Below are 14,346 nucleotides of genomic sequence, written 5' to 3'. Positions count from 1 at the left end.
TCACTTGGGGGCTGGTGGGTTGACCAAGGTGGAAATGGCTTTCTTCAGCTGCAGCGGAGAAAAAGGGATTGAGGAGGATGCAGGGTTAGAGGGGTGGAGACAGCTCTAGCCTCCATCATTGACAGCACCCTCAATGGTCAAGTCTGTGGGTTTATAGCTGGTGCCAACCCCGTGGCATAAGGGACACCGAGTCCAGAGAGTGGCAGACTGGTAATTGATGTTCAAGGATCAGTGACCCCTCTAATCCAAGGATTAGAGTGTATCTCCCGATGTTTGAAAGGGAGAATGTTGGTGCCCACTACCCACAAATCCGCTTTGACCACCCTCGAGACCCTAGTACCTCTACCCAGGACACAGAGCCCACGGCTCTGCCCCGTGATGTCACGAACAGTGTCTGGAGGGTCAGCAGCTCAAAGAGGCTGTGTGTCTGGAGGGGACACAGGAAATGATGGAGTCAGGGAACACCCCTGTGGCCACCATACCCTTCTTAGTGCCAGCTGAGTGGAAGAACAGAGTCCAGCCTGCAATGTTTAGTTTGACCACTAGGTGGTAGTCAGAATCCTCGACAGAAGCAAGGGCTCAGATAGGTTGGTCCAGGTTACCGAGCCCCTAGGACGCCATGCCTTGGTAGAAACCTTGGGGTGATAACCAGGTCCCTAGGCTGCATCTGTCACCAGTCCCACACAAGTGCCTGCTCTGAGAGGCTGGGTAACCTACTAGCTGTTAACACAAGATAAAGGGGAAGCTCCTCAGATTGGGGTCCTTGTGTAATGCATAAATTTAAAAAAATTTTTGTTTTGTTTTTCAGAAAAGGTTTCTGTATATAGCCCTGGCTGTCCTGGAACTTGCTATGTAAACCAGGCTGGCCTCAAACTCACAGAGCTCCTCCTGCCTCTGCCTCTGCCTCCCAAGTGCTGGGATTAAAGGTGTTTGCCACCATGCCCAGCTTTTCTCCTTTTTTAAACAATTTTATGTTTATGGGTATTTGTCTGCATGTATGTCTGTGTACCACATGCATGCAGTGCCCCTAGGGTACAGAGGGGGTGTTGAATCCTCTAGGATTGGAATTATAGACAGTTGTGAGCTGCCATGTGGTTGAGGGAATCGAACCTTTGTCCTCTGGAAGAGCAGCCAGTGCTCCTAAAGCTGAGGCATCTCTCCTGCTCCATGGGATGCTCCTAACTGACAGTTTCTACCCAGAAGCATGTGTTTCCCAAGCTCTCTCACTTCCCCGTCTCCTCTGCATGGCCCCAGCAACCCTGGTGGTGAGGGGCTCACAGGCTGGGGCTGCTGTGCACATCTGCAGGTGAAAAGCGTGCATGTGTGTGCATGTGTGCATGCATGAGTATGGTGTGTGTGTGTGTGTGTGTGTGTGCAACACTGAACAGTGGGAGGAGGTGGAGCCTAAGTTTCCCCATCAGGTGCTCCCTCTCCACCCACTTTTTCTAATTCTCCCTTACCTGATACAGGGAGGTCTCTGGGGACAGCTGCAGGGTCACTGGCTGTGTGGGGCAGCCACCAGCCAAGATGTCCTGAAGAAAGCGCTGGGAATTGTGGGAAGATGATGGAGACCTGAGCCAGCCTTCGGTTCCCATTCTCTAAACTCCCCTTTCACAGCCCTGCTCACACCCCCACCCTGTCCCCACACCTGGCAGGGGGACCCACCTGTTGGCCTGGAACCCAGGAAGCTGGCTCCCTCTGGAGGGCTTGCACCAAGTGGGTCCTTTCCACAGTGCCCACCAGGGTCTGAGACTCTAGGCAGTGCAGAGGGAAGGACATGTTAGGACTACGGAAGTTATTTTATCTTAACACCTACTATGTGCCAAGAACATGCTGGTGCTTGTTTCAAAGATTTATTTTTATATTTTATTTTACATGTATGAGTGTTTTGCCTGCTCATGTATATGTATATGTGTGTGTGTGTGTGTGTGTGTGTGTGTGCGCACATTGTGTATACTTCCCCACAGAGGCCAGGAGAGGGTGCCAGAGTCCCTGGAACTAGAGTTAAGAACAGCTGTAAGCTTCCATGGAGAGTGCTGGAAACTAAGGCTAGGTCCTTCAAGAATAGCAGTGCTCTTAACCACTGGGCTCTCTCTTCAGCCTCATGCTGGGTGTTCCTATGTCTCTGAGGAAATTTACAGAATTTTCTATCTCTCAGGACACTTGTCACCCAGTTTACAGACGAGGAAGCACACACTGAGTGGCACAGTTGGGTAACTGTTCTGCCCACAGAAATTCAAGTTTGGGCATGGATGTGTGGCAGCTGGGGGTGGCTGCATCACCTTTGACGGGAATCCCCAGAGTCCTCCCTAGGCTGCTTTACAAGAGTCTTCTCATCTCTAAATAGGACATAGACCTTAGTTATTACAACCATTTCATTCATAAATAAACCAAAGCACAGAGAAGCTGAGCGACTTTCCCCATGTCACAAGCAGAGCCTGGATTCCAACTTCCTGTTTGCTCTGCTGCCTTGACACTCAGAGGGACTCCCCACCATCCTCCCTGGCAGCCCCCCACCCACCCAAGATGAGTACCTCTGGTCTCCACCAAGGGGTACTGAGCCACATCTGTAGAGGTCACGACCTTGACCACCTCCTCCAGGGGCATGTCCTTGGCCAGGGTGGTGAGGGTGCAGTTCATGAAGTGATCCACAGTCACGGGGTAGGACCTGTGGGCAGAGGGAGGTGTGTGTCAGTCCCTGCATGGCGGCACTAGCCCTCAGGAAGAAGCAGGAAACCTTCCTGGGAAGGACCCATGTGTCACAGTTAATATTTATTTTCAACTTAAGATCTAGAATGATGGAGCCTCAGCAAAATAGTTTTAGGCTGTGTCTATTGAGGTAGGGAGAACCACCCTAAACATGGATGCAGAACCATCCACGGTGAGCTATGGTCCTGAACTTAGACCAAGCGCAAGCTGAGCGCCATTTCTCTCTGCTTCCTGACACGGATGCCGCGTGCTCAGCCACCCCACACCTCCGCCGCCATGCCTTCTCCACCATGATGGACTGTACCCTCAACCTGTGAGTGGGAATGAACCCTCCCTTCGTGAAGTTGCTTTTGCCTTGTGTTTTATTGTAGCCAGGAGAAAATGAACAAATGCTTTTGGTTTCTGAGTGCAAGACAAGGGAGACTGAATGTCTCCTGGAATGGGGGACACTTAGGACCCTGCAATGGGAAGGAACAGAGATATACTCATTAGTGGGAGTATTCTGCACCCTCTGCTGCCAGCACTACTGCCGCCGGGGGCTGTATCACCTAGCAGAATTCTGCTCTAGAGAATTTCTTTTGGCTGTGTTTGGTTTTCTTTTTCTTTTTCTTTTCTTCTTTTCTTTTCTTTTCTTTTTTTTTTTTTTTCTTTTTTTTTTTTTTTTTTTTTTTTTTTTTTTTTTTTTTTTTTTTTTGAGACAGGGTTTCTCTGTAGCTTTGGAGCCTGTCCTGGAACTAGCTCTTGTAGACCAGGCTGGCCTCGAACTCACAGAGATCCACCTGCCTCTGCCTCCCGAGTGCTGGGATTAAAGGCGTGCGCCACCACCGCCCGGCTCATGTGTTTGGTTTTCATACTTGGGAGAGTTTTAGTTTTTGAGAGCATGAGAAAAAGTCACAGCCACATGGCAGCCGAGGGTTTGAAACAGAATGGCAGCTTGCATGAGCTTGGAGCTGGACCCAGAACACAGCGGATCTTGAGCCTCTAGGCCTATTGCTTTCGGAATTGAAACCACTGGGCACAGTCTGGGGGAGGAAGAACCTCAGACTCCATCTGTGTCCCAGCTCCTGACCACCCACCCGGCTCAGCAGGGCAAGAGAGCCAGGAGAGAAGCCTCACCTAGCTGGCGCTCAACACCCTCCCCTGCCCTGTGACCTGAAGCAAGACAGACACCTGTCTGAACCCCGGCTTCCTCTCCTAGCACATGAGGCTCTGGGGAGGTTGATGGCCAGAGGGTGGGCTGAGGACAACTGCATTGAATCTGGGGAGTCCCTAAGCTCTCAGGGGCTGGAGGTATGGCTCAGCTGCTAAAGGCTAGGCTCACAACCAAAAATATAAGAGTTCCATTCACTTCACTTCTTAACTCTCAGACCATCCAGGGACACCCCGTTAGCCAACCTGAAGCTCACCCTATCTTACGGCCTCGAATCCATGGCAGGTATGGCAGTTTCTTGGCCATGATGGTGCCATCATAGAAAGAGGGCTGACAGCTCTGGGAGATGGCATTGGCCGCCAGCACTGCCATCAGCACAGGCAGTGCATGAACGATCTGTCCGGTCAGCTCAAAGGCCAGCAGCGCTGTGGAGATGCTGTGGGTCACCGCCCCTGAGAAGGCAGCAGCTCCTGCAGGGACAGAGCCACGGTGGGTGACTCAGGCCAGAGCCAACTCACCCAGGGGGCAAGGTGGGCATAGTGTGACCATGGCTAGTGTCAGCAATATCCAGAGGGCATATCCTGGAAGCTGCTAGAAATGCTCAGGCATGGCGAGAGAAAAGGGATATAGAGGTCATAAGGAATTGGGGAGGGGAGACGGAGCTAAGACAGAGCTGGGAGGTTCAGAGGATGATAGGGTTCAGGGGGTGGAAGGCACATTCCATGCCATAGACAAACAGACAAACATTAACCCCTTCAACCTTAGTCTAGCCTACGTGGTCTTCCCACTTGCTGGGCCCAGGTTCACTCACCTGCCAGAGCATAGCCCCCAGGCATGATGGGATTGATCTCACCTCCAGCCACAATGCCCTCTGGGAAGGCGACAGCCAGGGCCTCTCCCAGGAGGCGCCCAATAACAGCTCCTGCCACAGACTCAGAGTGAAGGGCCAGTCAGGCTGACCAGACCCCTGTCTCAGTACTCCTGGGAGACAGATGGTATGTGGGAGCCACGGTCATGCCCCATGCCCCCGAATCTCCCTGGAATCCAGACTCACCAATGGTGAATATGGGCATGAAGTACCCAGCAGGCATGGGGATCGTGGTGGCCAGAATCAGCATCCAGAACTGTGCCGGGAATGGGAGAAGGGACCAGAGGGCAGAAGTTAGGCGGGGGGGGGGGTGGGGGGGTAGGGGGGGGAGCGCGGGAGTGAACAAGGGAGGAATAGGGTGGGAATGGAATGTTCTCAGAGAAGTCTCCATTTACACCTGATTTCATTCATTACAAATGGTTGTAAGCTACCATGTGGTTGCTGGGAATTGAACGCAGGACCTCTGGAAGAGCAGCCAGTGTGCTCTTAACCTCTGAGCCATCTCTCCAGCCCCCATGCCCACCTTTTTATGTGGGTGCTGAGGGTGGAACTCAGGTCCTCATGCTTTTGAGGCCAGTACTTTTTTTTTTTTTTGGTTTTTCGAGACAGGGTTTCCCTGTAGTTTCTAGAGCCTGTCCTGGAACTAGCTCTTGTAGACCAGGCTGGCCTCGAACTCAGAGATCTGCCGAGGCCAGTACTTTATTAACTGAGCCATCTCCTCAGCCCCTACTTCATGGTAAAGATAAAGGAACTGAGTTAAAAACACAAAAGGGGCCAGGTGGTGGTGGCGCACGCCTTTAATCCCAGCACTCGGGAGGCAGAGGCAGGCGGATCTCTGAGTTCGAGGCCAGCCTGGTCTACAAGAGCTAGTTCCAGAACAGGCTCTAGGAACTACAGGGAAACCCTGTCTCGAAAAACCAAAAAAAAAAAAAAAAACCCACAAAAGGAATCTGGGGCTGGGGAGGCCAGTGCGACTTGTTAGGAGCATAGTGACTCTGAGGTCGGGGACAGGGTTGGAAGTGAACAGTGCTCCAGGGTCCCGCTGAAGAGGCAGCCCCATCCCACCCCAGATCTGCAAGCAGAAGGGACCCACCTTCATGACCAGGAAGAAGGCTAGAGTCCCAAAGATGGTGAACTGTGGGTGGTACCATTCAAGCCACAGGTTCTGGGGGTCAGGCTCTGCAGGCCAGGGTGGAGATGAGTTCCGGGTCATCAGTGCCCAGGAGTTGTTGTCAAACAGAGAGTGCAAATGCTCCGCCATGGACAGCTGGGGCAGAGGCGGTGGTCGGTCAGCCTGTCCCATCTGCCCCATCTCCGCCATGGACAGCTGGGGCAGAGGCGGTGGTCGCTCAGCCTGTCCCGTCTGCCCCATCTCCCACCTGAGCCTCAACGACTCCACCCCTTCCTAGCTGAGGACCCTGAGGATGGCTCTGCCATTACTGAGCGACAACCTGGTCATCTGAAAAATGACTCGTACAGATCTCCCTTTGACAGTTTGGGGGCAGTGAGAGAGATGAGGCACACAGAGGAGACACCAAACAGGACTCACCACCCACCCCCTAGCTCAGCACCCCTTACCCGCGAAGCCATGAAGCGGCCCACACCAGGCGGATAGGTGACAGAGGCTAGGACCAGGGCGACCAGAGCTGCATACAAGGGTTTGCTGTGAGAGAAAGGGAGTTCCGGTTTGCCTCTTCTTCCCCCACCGTGTGCTGGGGGAGGATCACTGCGGCTCCTCATCAGAGACAACCCCACGATGAAGACAGAACTGTGGAGGAAGGCGAGGGGCAAAGAAACCAACAGACCCCTCCAGGGAAGAAACAGACAGAGGAGCCCAGGAGAAGTGAGGCAAGTGGAGGGGAAGAGTGAGGGTTTGGGACAGAGCTGAACAGTGACAGACCAGCCAGGTCAGGGTGGGGGTGGGTCTTGCTGAGTAAGGAGGGAGGAGGAGGAGGAGATCCAAGATGGAGGAACAGAGGAGGCAATGACTGATGGGAGGAATTCCATGATGGGATTGGTCTCCAGTAAGTGGGGCAGCAGATGAGGGGCTTGGCGGGTGGGTGCTGGTGAGGACAGGAGACACTGTGAGTGAGGTGTTCCAGAGAAAATACTTAAGGGACATACGGGTAGGACCCTAACTCTATGGTGGGCTGGGAGTGGGTCCTCGCTGCAGGCCTTCGCCCACCTGGTAGCCAGCAGTTTGGAGGTGTACCGATTGGTCTTGATGAAGCGAACAAAATTCCGCTGACAGGAAAGGTAAGCGCAGCTCAGGACACCGCAGATGGCCCTGGAGGCGGCAGTGAGGGTCAATGCAGTGTAACCCAGTTCACGCCTGGAGGAGCCCAGTTGGGCTTTCAGGGCCTGAGACCACACTTACCCCAGAGCCACAAAAAAAAAGATTTCAGGCAGATCAAAGGGCACATCCACTCGGAAACTGGTCTTGTAGATGGAAGTGATGGTCTCTGGGGGAGGGTGGGGGTGGAGTCTGAGGTCACACTCCTCTCCACGCAAAGTGCATCCCAGAATAATTCATACAACGGAGGTATCATTCTACCCTAGAGCCTTTCTCCCAACGCACACTGTAGATTCCCTTCTGTCCATCAAGGAGGGAGGTCTAGTCACTAGGATTCCCCAAGAAGGGATGGTGGTGCCCTGTTTTTTTTTTTTGTTTTTTTTTTTTTTGTTTTGTTTTGTTTTTTTTTTTTTTTTTGAGACAGGGTTTCTCTGCAGCTTTAGAGCCTGTCCTGGAGCTAGCTCTTGTAGACCAGGCTGGTCTCGAACTCACAGAGATCCGCCTGCCTCTGCCTCCCGAGTGCTGGGATTAAAGGTGTGCGCCACCACCGCCCGGCTTGGTGATGCACATTTTTAATACCCGCACTAGGGAGGCAGAGGCAGGCAGAGCTCTGAGTTCAAGGCCAGCCTGGTCTACAGAGAGAGTTCCAGGACAGCCAGTGCTACACAGAGAAACCCTGTCTTGAAAAACCGAAAAAAAAATTTTTTTCCCTAAGAAAACTCAGCGTCTGACAGGAAGGCTCAATCCCAGGAACTCTTGACACATCAGACAACTTTCTACATGTACGTGTGTCCTCATGATTGCCTCAGCTTCTCCTGAGTTGTGGCCCTTCTGTGGTTTTAACAAAAAATATAAGTAAATTCATTTCTACACACATCATATAATTTTCTCTTGAGGTGGGTGAATGGGCAACAGGGCACATGATATGAATGGGTTCTCTGGTCACAGTTTGGTGACCAAGAATGGACCAGGGTCTAGCAGAATTCACCCTGCCATGCTTGGGAGAAGCATTGTGTTTGGAGAGGGAGAGTTGAAACGTCAAGGTCAAAGGGAGTGGTATCCCTCTCAAAGACCTCTTGGAGAGCCCAGAGTGTTCGGTTCTGTTAAACTGCCTTCTACCCAGAGACGCTTTTCAGTATCTTCCGACCTTGGCTGCTGTGTGCATCCTGCCCCCGGGGAACAGGTATGTCGGCTCCTTTCTTAGTCTCTACGCTTCAGCTGCTCTTGGTGGAATCCACACCCTAGTTCAGAGACGGATGACACAGCACTCCCAGACCCTCAAGACCGAGAAATGAACACACAGAGGGGGGGATTGTAGCGAGGGACATGATAATGAGGATTCCTGTAGGAAAATTCCATGCTGGGCTTGAAGACTGCTCCCTTGGAAGTCCTGACCCCCAACCCCCGCTTTTGTTTAACCTTTTCAGTGACACTGTGTTGACCAAGGTGCAGACAGACTGAGAACACCCCTCCAGCGTCACCCAAAGCCATAAACAAATTGATTCACACACATATGGGTGTGCACATGCACACAAGTACTCTCTCTCACACACACACATACACATATGCACACAAACATGCACACACGCACATGTGCACACACACACACATTCTTGAGTTTTTTAGTACAGGTAAGCATTCAGACCCCTGAGCTAGACTTTATGGCCGAATTCTCCAGAAACCCAGGTTATGGAGAAGAAGGAAAAGGGGGGGGGGAGGAAGGAAGGAAGGAAAGGAGGAAGGGAAGAAGGAAGGAATGGAGTGAGTGAGGAAGGCAGGAAAAAGGGAAGGGTGAGTGGAGATGGGAAGGAAGAAGACAATGGGGTGAGGAGCTGCAGAAAATGGAGAGACAGGTCACCACATGGGGCTCACCCTGCTCACTGTTGAAGACCGCCAGAAGGCGGAACATGAAGGCCCCGCAGGTGGCAGCGAAGAAGCCCCTCCAGTAATTCCAGACGGAGAAGTGAGAGGACATGACCTCAATGCTGAACAGGACACCTAGGGGACACACAGCTCAGGGAACCCCTCTTCCCTAGCTGCAGGATGTTGGGGTCACATTCTCCCTGACCCTCCCAGCCCTGTTGTTTTGCTGCCTGGACCTCCGAAGGCCCCTATTGCCTTTGTCCTTGGCTCAAGCCAAGAAGGCCCGCAGGTCCCCACCCTCACCTATCGGGTGGGGCTGAGGAGTTCTGTTTCCCAGCTCGTGAAACCAGGCTCAGAGTAGAGAACTCACAGGCCAAGGCCACCCAGTGGGGGCTAAGGGTGTCTATAGGCCTGGACACCCCGCCCCAACCACACTGGGGTGCCTGTGTACATGGCAGGATTGAAGGTTTTGCTGCCAGGATCAGGAGCTGGCGGCGTGGCGGGCGGTGGGATGGGGTGGAGGCGCGCGCGGGGAGGGGGGGCAAGCCAGGGAGCTCAGGGCCAGGGGAAGTTACAAGGTGGAGGAGGGGCTGAGCTCTCACCGCTGAAGGGGGCTGCGAAGACCGTGGCCACACCCACTGCAGCAGCTGCCGCTAGCATTTCAATTTCCTTGGCCTTGTTCTGGGGAAAACAGAACTCGGGGTTCAGAACCAGCTCCTGTCCCCTTCTAATCTCAATGGGGCTCTTTCTTGTACCCCTCACCTCAGCTTCCCCAATGGTCTTGGTTCGTATGCGGCCCAGGTAAGTAGCAATCATTACACTCAGGTGCACGAAGGGACCCTGCGTGATGGGGGTTGGGGGAGAAAGCATTGATGCAGAGAGTCCAAGCCCTGGGGAAGCTGGGTCCTCCCTCCCCATCATTCTCCTCTTTTTCCTTAAGGCCCCAAGGAATAGGAGGCGCAAGATTGGACCCAGGATGACGTGGCATCCTTGTTCACATCCTTGTCCTAGGTGAACCCCAAACCTCAGGGCTATCCTGAGATGCATTTTATCACAGACTTAGCTGTGCTTCTAGAGGTGTGGATGAACAAGGAGGAAGGCGGGTGGGCTCTCCTTGTTCTTACCACTTTGCCTAGGAAGATGGTACTGCCTGTTGCCAGAGTGCAGGAGAGGCCCACCACCTTGGCCCCAAAGTTCTTGATGTCTAGATAATCTTCCAGGACTACACCGGACAGCATGGTCTTCAGTTCTGGCAGTCCAGACCCTGGAGCAAGGTAAAAACAAGGAATTCTCTCTTATTTTCTCTTTCTCTCTCCTCCCCTGTCTCTCTCTGTCTCTGTCTCTTTGTCTCTCTGTCTATCTCTGTCTCTCTCTCGCACGCTCCTTGTCCAAGCACTAAGCAATCCCAACCATGCCTAGCAAGATCAGAGGTGTTAGGTGCATTCTGGGGGTACGGCTGGCTCTCTCTTTCAACAAGGTCTCACTGTGTGACCCAGGATAGCCTACAACTGGCAGCCACTCTCCTGCTTCTGCTTCCCAAAATTTGCCTCCAGGCCCAGCACAGACTACACTTAGTCCCTGATGCACACAGCACTCTCTGGCACCATCCTCAGGACCTCACACACCCTGTGAGTGGGATGTGTGACTTCAGCTGTCCAGAGAGACAACTGAGGGTCCAAGCAGGACTTGAAGTCTGCAGCAGCAGGGAGGGGACCCAGGGGATGTCAAGCTATCACCAGTCACACCTGGGAGGTCCTTGGGTTGCAGCTGGAGGCCACTCTAGAGCCTGAGAGCTGACTGCTTCCATCAGCCCAGCCCTGACATCATGGACTGTGCTCCTGTAGGTGACCAACCACCAACATTTGTTTCTGTCCTCAAGGGGCCTAGGGAAGTCAAGGCAAGCCTGCTGATGTGCCAGGTCCCCTGCTGACTTTGGATAAGTGGCCTGGCTCTTCCAAGTCTGCTTCCCCAGCACAAACAACATGTCCCTGTTCCCTGTCCTCCCTCCTCAGATGTCTCACAGATGTGAAAAGATTTGGACCCAGGGGACCTGCAGGACAAGGCGGGTTGGCCAGAGACCGGGTGACCATGACTCACCTCCAGAGAAGGGTGTGATGCTCTGCGAGAAGCCAGAGGAGAAGGACAGGAGGGCCACAGGGTACACAGTCCAGGAGAGATACCGGAGCAGGTGACCGTCCCCAACTTCCCTGTATAGCCACTTGTGCACTGGAGATGTCAAACTGTCAGGGAGCCACCAGAGCCTCTACAGCCCTGGGGACAGACACTTGTGCCCACTCACAGACCAAGAGAGGGCCCACGGCCACCAGTGAGAGCAACCAGGTCCCCGAGTCCATATCTCACTTTTCCAGCTTCCTACTTGTGGGATTTTATTAAGCTAAGTAACTTGACTGAGTCTCAGTTTCCCTTTGGTCCATTAGTCAGCGATAGTGCCCTCCCCAACCCTGGGACCCCGAAAGGCCAAAGGAGGCCACTGAGGTCTTGGTGAGACAATATGGGGCCTCACCATGGCAACTGAATGTCCAGGGGAAGTGCCATCTCATTGAACACTCAGCATGGAGGAAGGGCAGAAAAATGGGGTCCATGCTCAGAAGTAAAGGCTCCTAGAGGCATTCAGGTTCTTTCCCTCCACTGTGTGGCAGAGATGACTGAGGCCCAGAGATGGAAAGGAACCTTGCCAGGGCCACACAGCTGAAGCCAGCACCAGCTCCAGGCCTGGCTACCCACAGCCCTGCCCCAACCCACTGCCCTTGGCTGCCCAGCTGGCTTCCCAAGTGTAATGTAAGATTTCTATTTCCCAGAGCGGGTATGCATGCCGGGGAGGCCTTACCTCTGACCACACGCCCGATAGTGAAGTTCATGGCATAGCTGATCAGAGCCATGAGCACCCCGAGGGCCATCAGGAAGTACCAATCCTCACCCACACGGAACAGCCTCTCTTTCAGCCACTCCAGGGCCCCTGGGCAGGACACTGGGGTCACAGCTCCTTCCCTGGGGGCTGCTCAGGCTCTGGATAGGGACAACAAGCTAGGAACCTGGAGCTAGAGTCTGGGGTGATGAGGAGGGATTCTGTCTCATGGGAGGGGCTCAGCAGGATGTGTAGAAAGTAAGGTAGTAACACTAAGTGGCTTTGATCTGTCCCTCCACCGCAGCTCACTCGGGCCTGACAGAAGGTTGGCTAAGATGGCAGAGGGAAATGAGGGGCCTGACACCACACTCTTACCGAGACCTCATCATGGTCTAAGCAACCATGAAGAGCATCAAGGACCTAGTGTTGTCCCCAGGGCTGTGGGCCACCTGCGCTTCAGGCCCCCAGGGATGCTCTTGGCCACCAGCTGTCAGCCCAACCTAGAAGACGGACTTCTCTGGCTGTGGGCGTCCACGCCTGTGCCTGAACTCTGTCACTTTCTGGGGTTCCCACTTTCTCTGCCCCCTAACAATTAGGGCGGTCGGGTTCTACTATTCAGACAGTAGTGAAGTGAGTGATCTTGGGTCGAGGGTCATTGATGTCCCAAGGGGACTTTACGGGGGGATGGGGGTGGAGTAGGGACAGGGGAGGATTGAGCTCTCACTTCTGATGCCTCGGCGGAGGCGTGGACACGGGCCCCACAGCTCCTGCAGGGTCACCGGCTTCCCGGAGGAGCCTTCACGCAGCCCCACCAGTTCCTCCATCCGTTCTGTGGTAACAGGGGGACAGCTGCTTGGTGAGAGGCACTCTGTGCCCACGTCCCACCTCTAGGTGCCCCCAGTGCTCCACCTTCCGAGTTGAAGGCAGAGCCCTATGCTCGTGGGTGGGTGGGTGGGTGGGGGTTGCTGGTGTGGGGAGTTCTTGGGAGCCTTTAAGGGTCTCTGTGTGCCTTCTCTGGGTGGTGCCTGTGTGTTGGATGTGCAGAATGGGACTTCTCAGATCCAGCCATACCCAGAAGGAGCTGGGATGGGGGCTTGGTCTATTTCCTTTCAGAAACCTCTCCCTTGCTGGGGCTCCCTGCTGCCATCCTCCAGTGGCTCTAGGATATTCTGAGCAGTCATTCTGCTCAGAGATGACCCTGTCACTTGGTCCCCATGGATGGTTCTAATGCCCATACCCATCCCTCAATGCCCTGTGTCCCTCAGCTTAGTTCCACGGGGAGCAGGAAGCTCCCAGACCCAGAAAAGAGCTTCTGTCCCTGCTCCCATCTGTACCCTCCCTGCCTGTCCTGATCCTGGCATGTCCCACCCAAGTTCAAGTCCCCAGCTTCCTCGGCACCCTCAGCTCCTTACCTCTCGGTGCACCAGGTAGAGATCCCGACTGGCGTTCCTCTAACACAGCCTCTTTGTTTGGAGAGCCTCTGCACCTGGACAGGTGTGCATTCCACCAATCAACACCCTCCCTCCCCCCTCCCAGGCTCAAGTTTACCATGACCACTAAAGAATGTCCCAGACAAGCCAACCAGAACTACCCCGGTCAACAGAGCACGAAGGACACAGCTTCTGAGAGGTGAGGAAGGGGTACAGGGGTATTTCCACACGTGAGAGCAGGACAGAGGGCACCCATCTGTGCTGCTGGACCCTGGAGTGGTCCTGAAGTCCGGGTCTGGGAATAGGAGCTGGTGAACACACAGGGCAATGAGGGAGGGTCCCCTCTGCTTGTAGCTGAGCTCAACAGAGAGATGCAAAGTAGAGCAGAGGGAGGCAGCAGGGGCACAGGGAGGGGAGTGGGCACAGGGGAGTGGACACAGGGAAGGGGAGTGGGCACAGAGGAGGGGAGGGGTAGAAGGGAGGGGAGGGGGCAGAGAGGAGTGGGCACAGGGGAGGGGAGAGGGCACAGGGGAGGGGAGAGGGCACAGGGGAGGGGAGTTGGCACAGGGCAGAGGAGTGGGCATGGGGGAGGGGAGAAGGCACAGGGGAGGGGGCACACAGAAGGGCATCTCCATTGTCCCTGGGAGCTGGGCCCTTCCCAAAACTCAGAGCTTCCAAAATCCAGGGAGATGGCCAGTTGTCCTGTTTGAAAGAAATGGCATTGCACAACTGTGGGGCTTCCTGTCCAAGATCATAGGGCCATCTGGCACACTCTCTGGCACCCAAATGTCACCTATTTAGGAGGCTGAGGCAGGAGCATTTCTGGAAGCCCAGAGTTGTTGATCAATTTGAACAATATAGCAAGAGGCCATCTCAAAAAAAAAAAAAAAAAAAAAAAAAAAAAGCTAAGGAGCTTTTACTCCTTTTATTTTTCTTAAGGGGTTGGTGTGAGCAAGCGTGAGGCCTTCTGCATCCTAGGTCAGTACTCTCTGGCTTAGCTTCATTGCCAGCTCTTTGCTTTCAAGACAGGGTCTCACTATGCAGCCCAGTCTGGCCTCCAACTCCAAATTCTCCAGCTTTTGCTTCCTAAGCACTAGGATTATAGGCATGGGCTCTGTACCCACCGATAGAAAGAATTTTTAAATAAATTGCTGTGGGTGTGATATG

The 14,346-nt window shown here is 53.9% G+C and overlaps 1 protein-coding gene across 3 annotated transcripts; it reads right to left on the bottom strand.

The window, feature by feature from the left end:
* Positions 1-12,573, bottom strand: LOC119816695 (chloride channel protein ClC-Ka). 3 transcript variants are annotated; one of them, XM_038333564.1, is made up of 19 exons: positions 12,474-12,573; positions 11,732-11,860; positions 10,981-11,109; positions 10,008-10,147; positions 9,646-9,723; positions 9,486-9,564; positions 8,893-9,018; positions 7,105-7,189; positions 6,913-7,014; positions 6,306-6,390; positions 5,821-5,994; positions 4,914-4,983; positions 4,671-4,781; positions 4,116-4,329; positions 2,535-2,668; positions 1,666-1,754; positions 1,461-1,544; positions 341-427; positions 1-48 (listed from the first exon to the last, which is right to left on the bottom strand). In XM_038333564.1, exons 1-19 carry the CDS (start codon positions 12,571-12,573, stop codon positions 1-3), a joined length of 2,064 nt encoding a protein of 687 aa, XP_038189492.1. The 3 variants fall into 3 exon arrangements, with proteins under 3 accessions (XP_038189492.1, XP_038189493.1, XP_038189494.1); XM_038333565.1 differs by lacking the exon at positions 10,981-11,109; XM_038333566.1 differs by lacking the exon at positions 10,981-11,109 and having other exon boundaries at positions 10,008-10,132.
* Between the last annotated feature and the right edge of the window lie 1,773 nt (positions 12,574-14,346).

The sequence above is a fragment of the Arvicola amphibius genome, chromosome 6 (genome assembly GCF_903992535.2).
Source record: "Arvicola amphibius chromosome 6, mArvAmp1.2, whole genome shotgun sequence".
NCBI lineage: Eukaryota > Metazoa > Chordata > Mammalia > Rodentia > Cricetidae > Arvicola > Arvicola amphibius.
This window is presented reverse-complemented; position numbering and strand designations above follow the sequence as displayed.

Bases quoted from the DNA above. Each gene is read 5' to 3' on its own strand.
- LOC119816695 (XM_038333564.1), bottom strand. From the start codon at position 12,573: ATGGAGGAACTGGTGGGGCTGCGTGAAGGCTCCTCCGGGAAGCCGGTG. The intron at 5,995-6,305 runs GTAAGGGGTGCT...CCTCTGCCCCAG, and splicing joins GCCGCTTCATGGCTTCGCGG to CTGTCCATGGCGGAGCATTT. The intron at 4,782-4,913 runs GTGAGTCTGGAT...AGTCTGTGGCAG, and splicing joins CATGCCCATATTCACCATTG to GAGCTGTTATTGGGCGCCTC.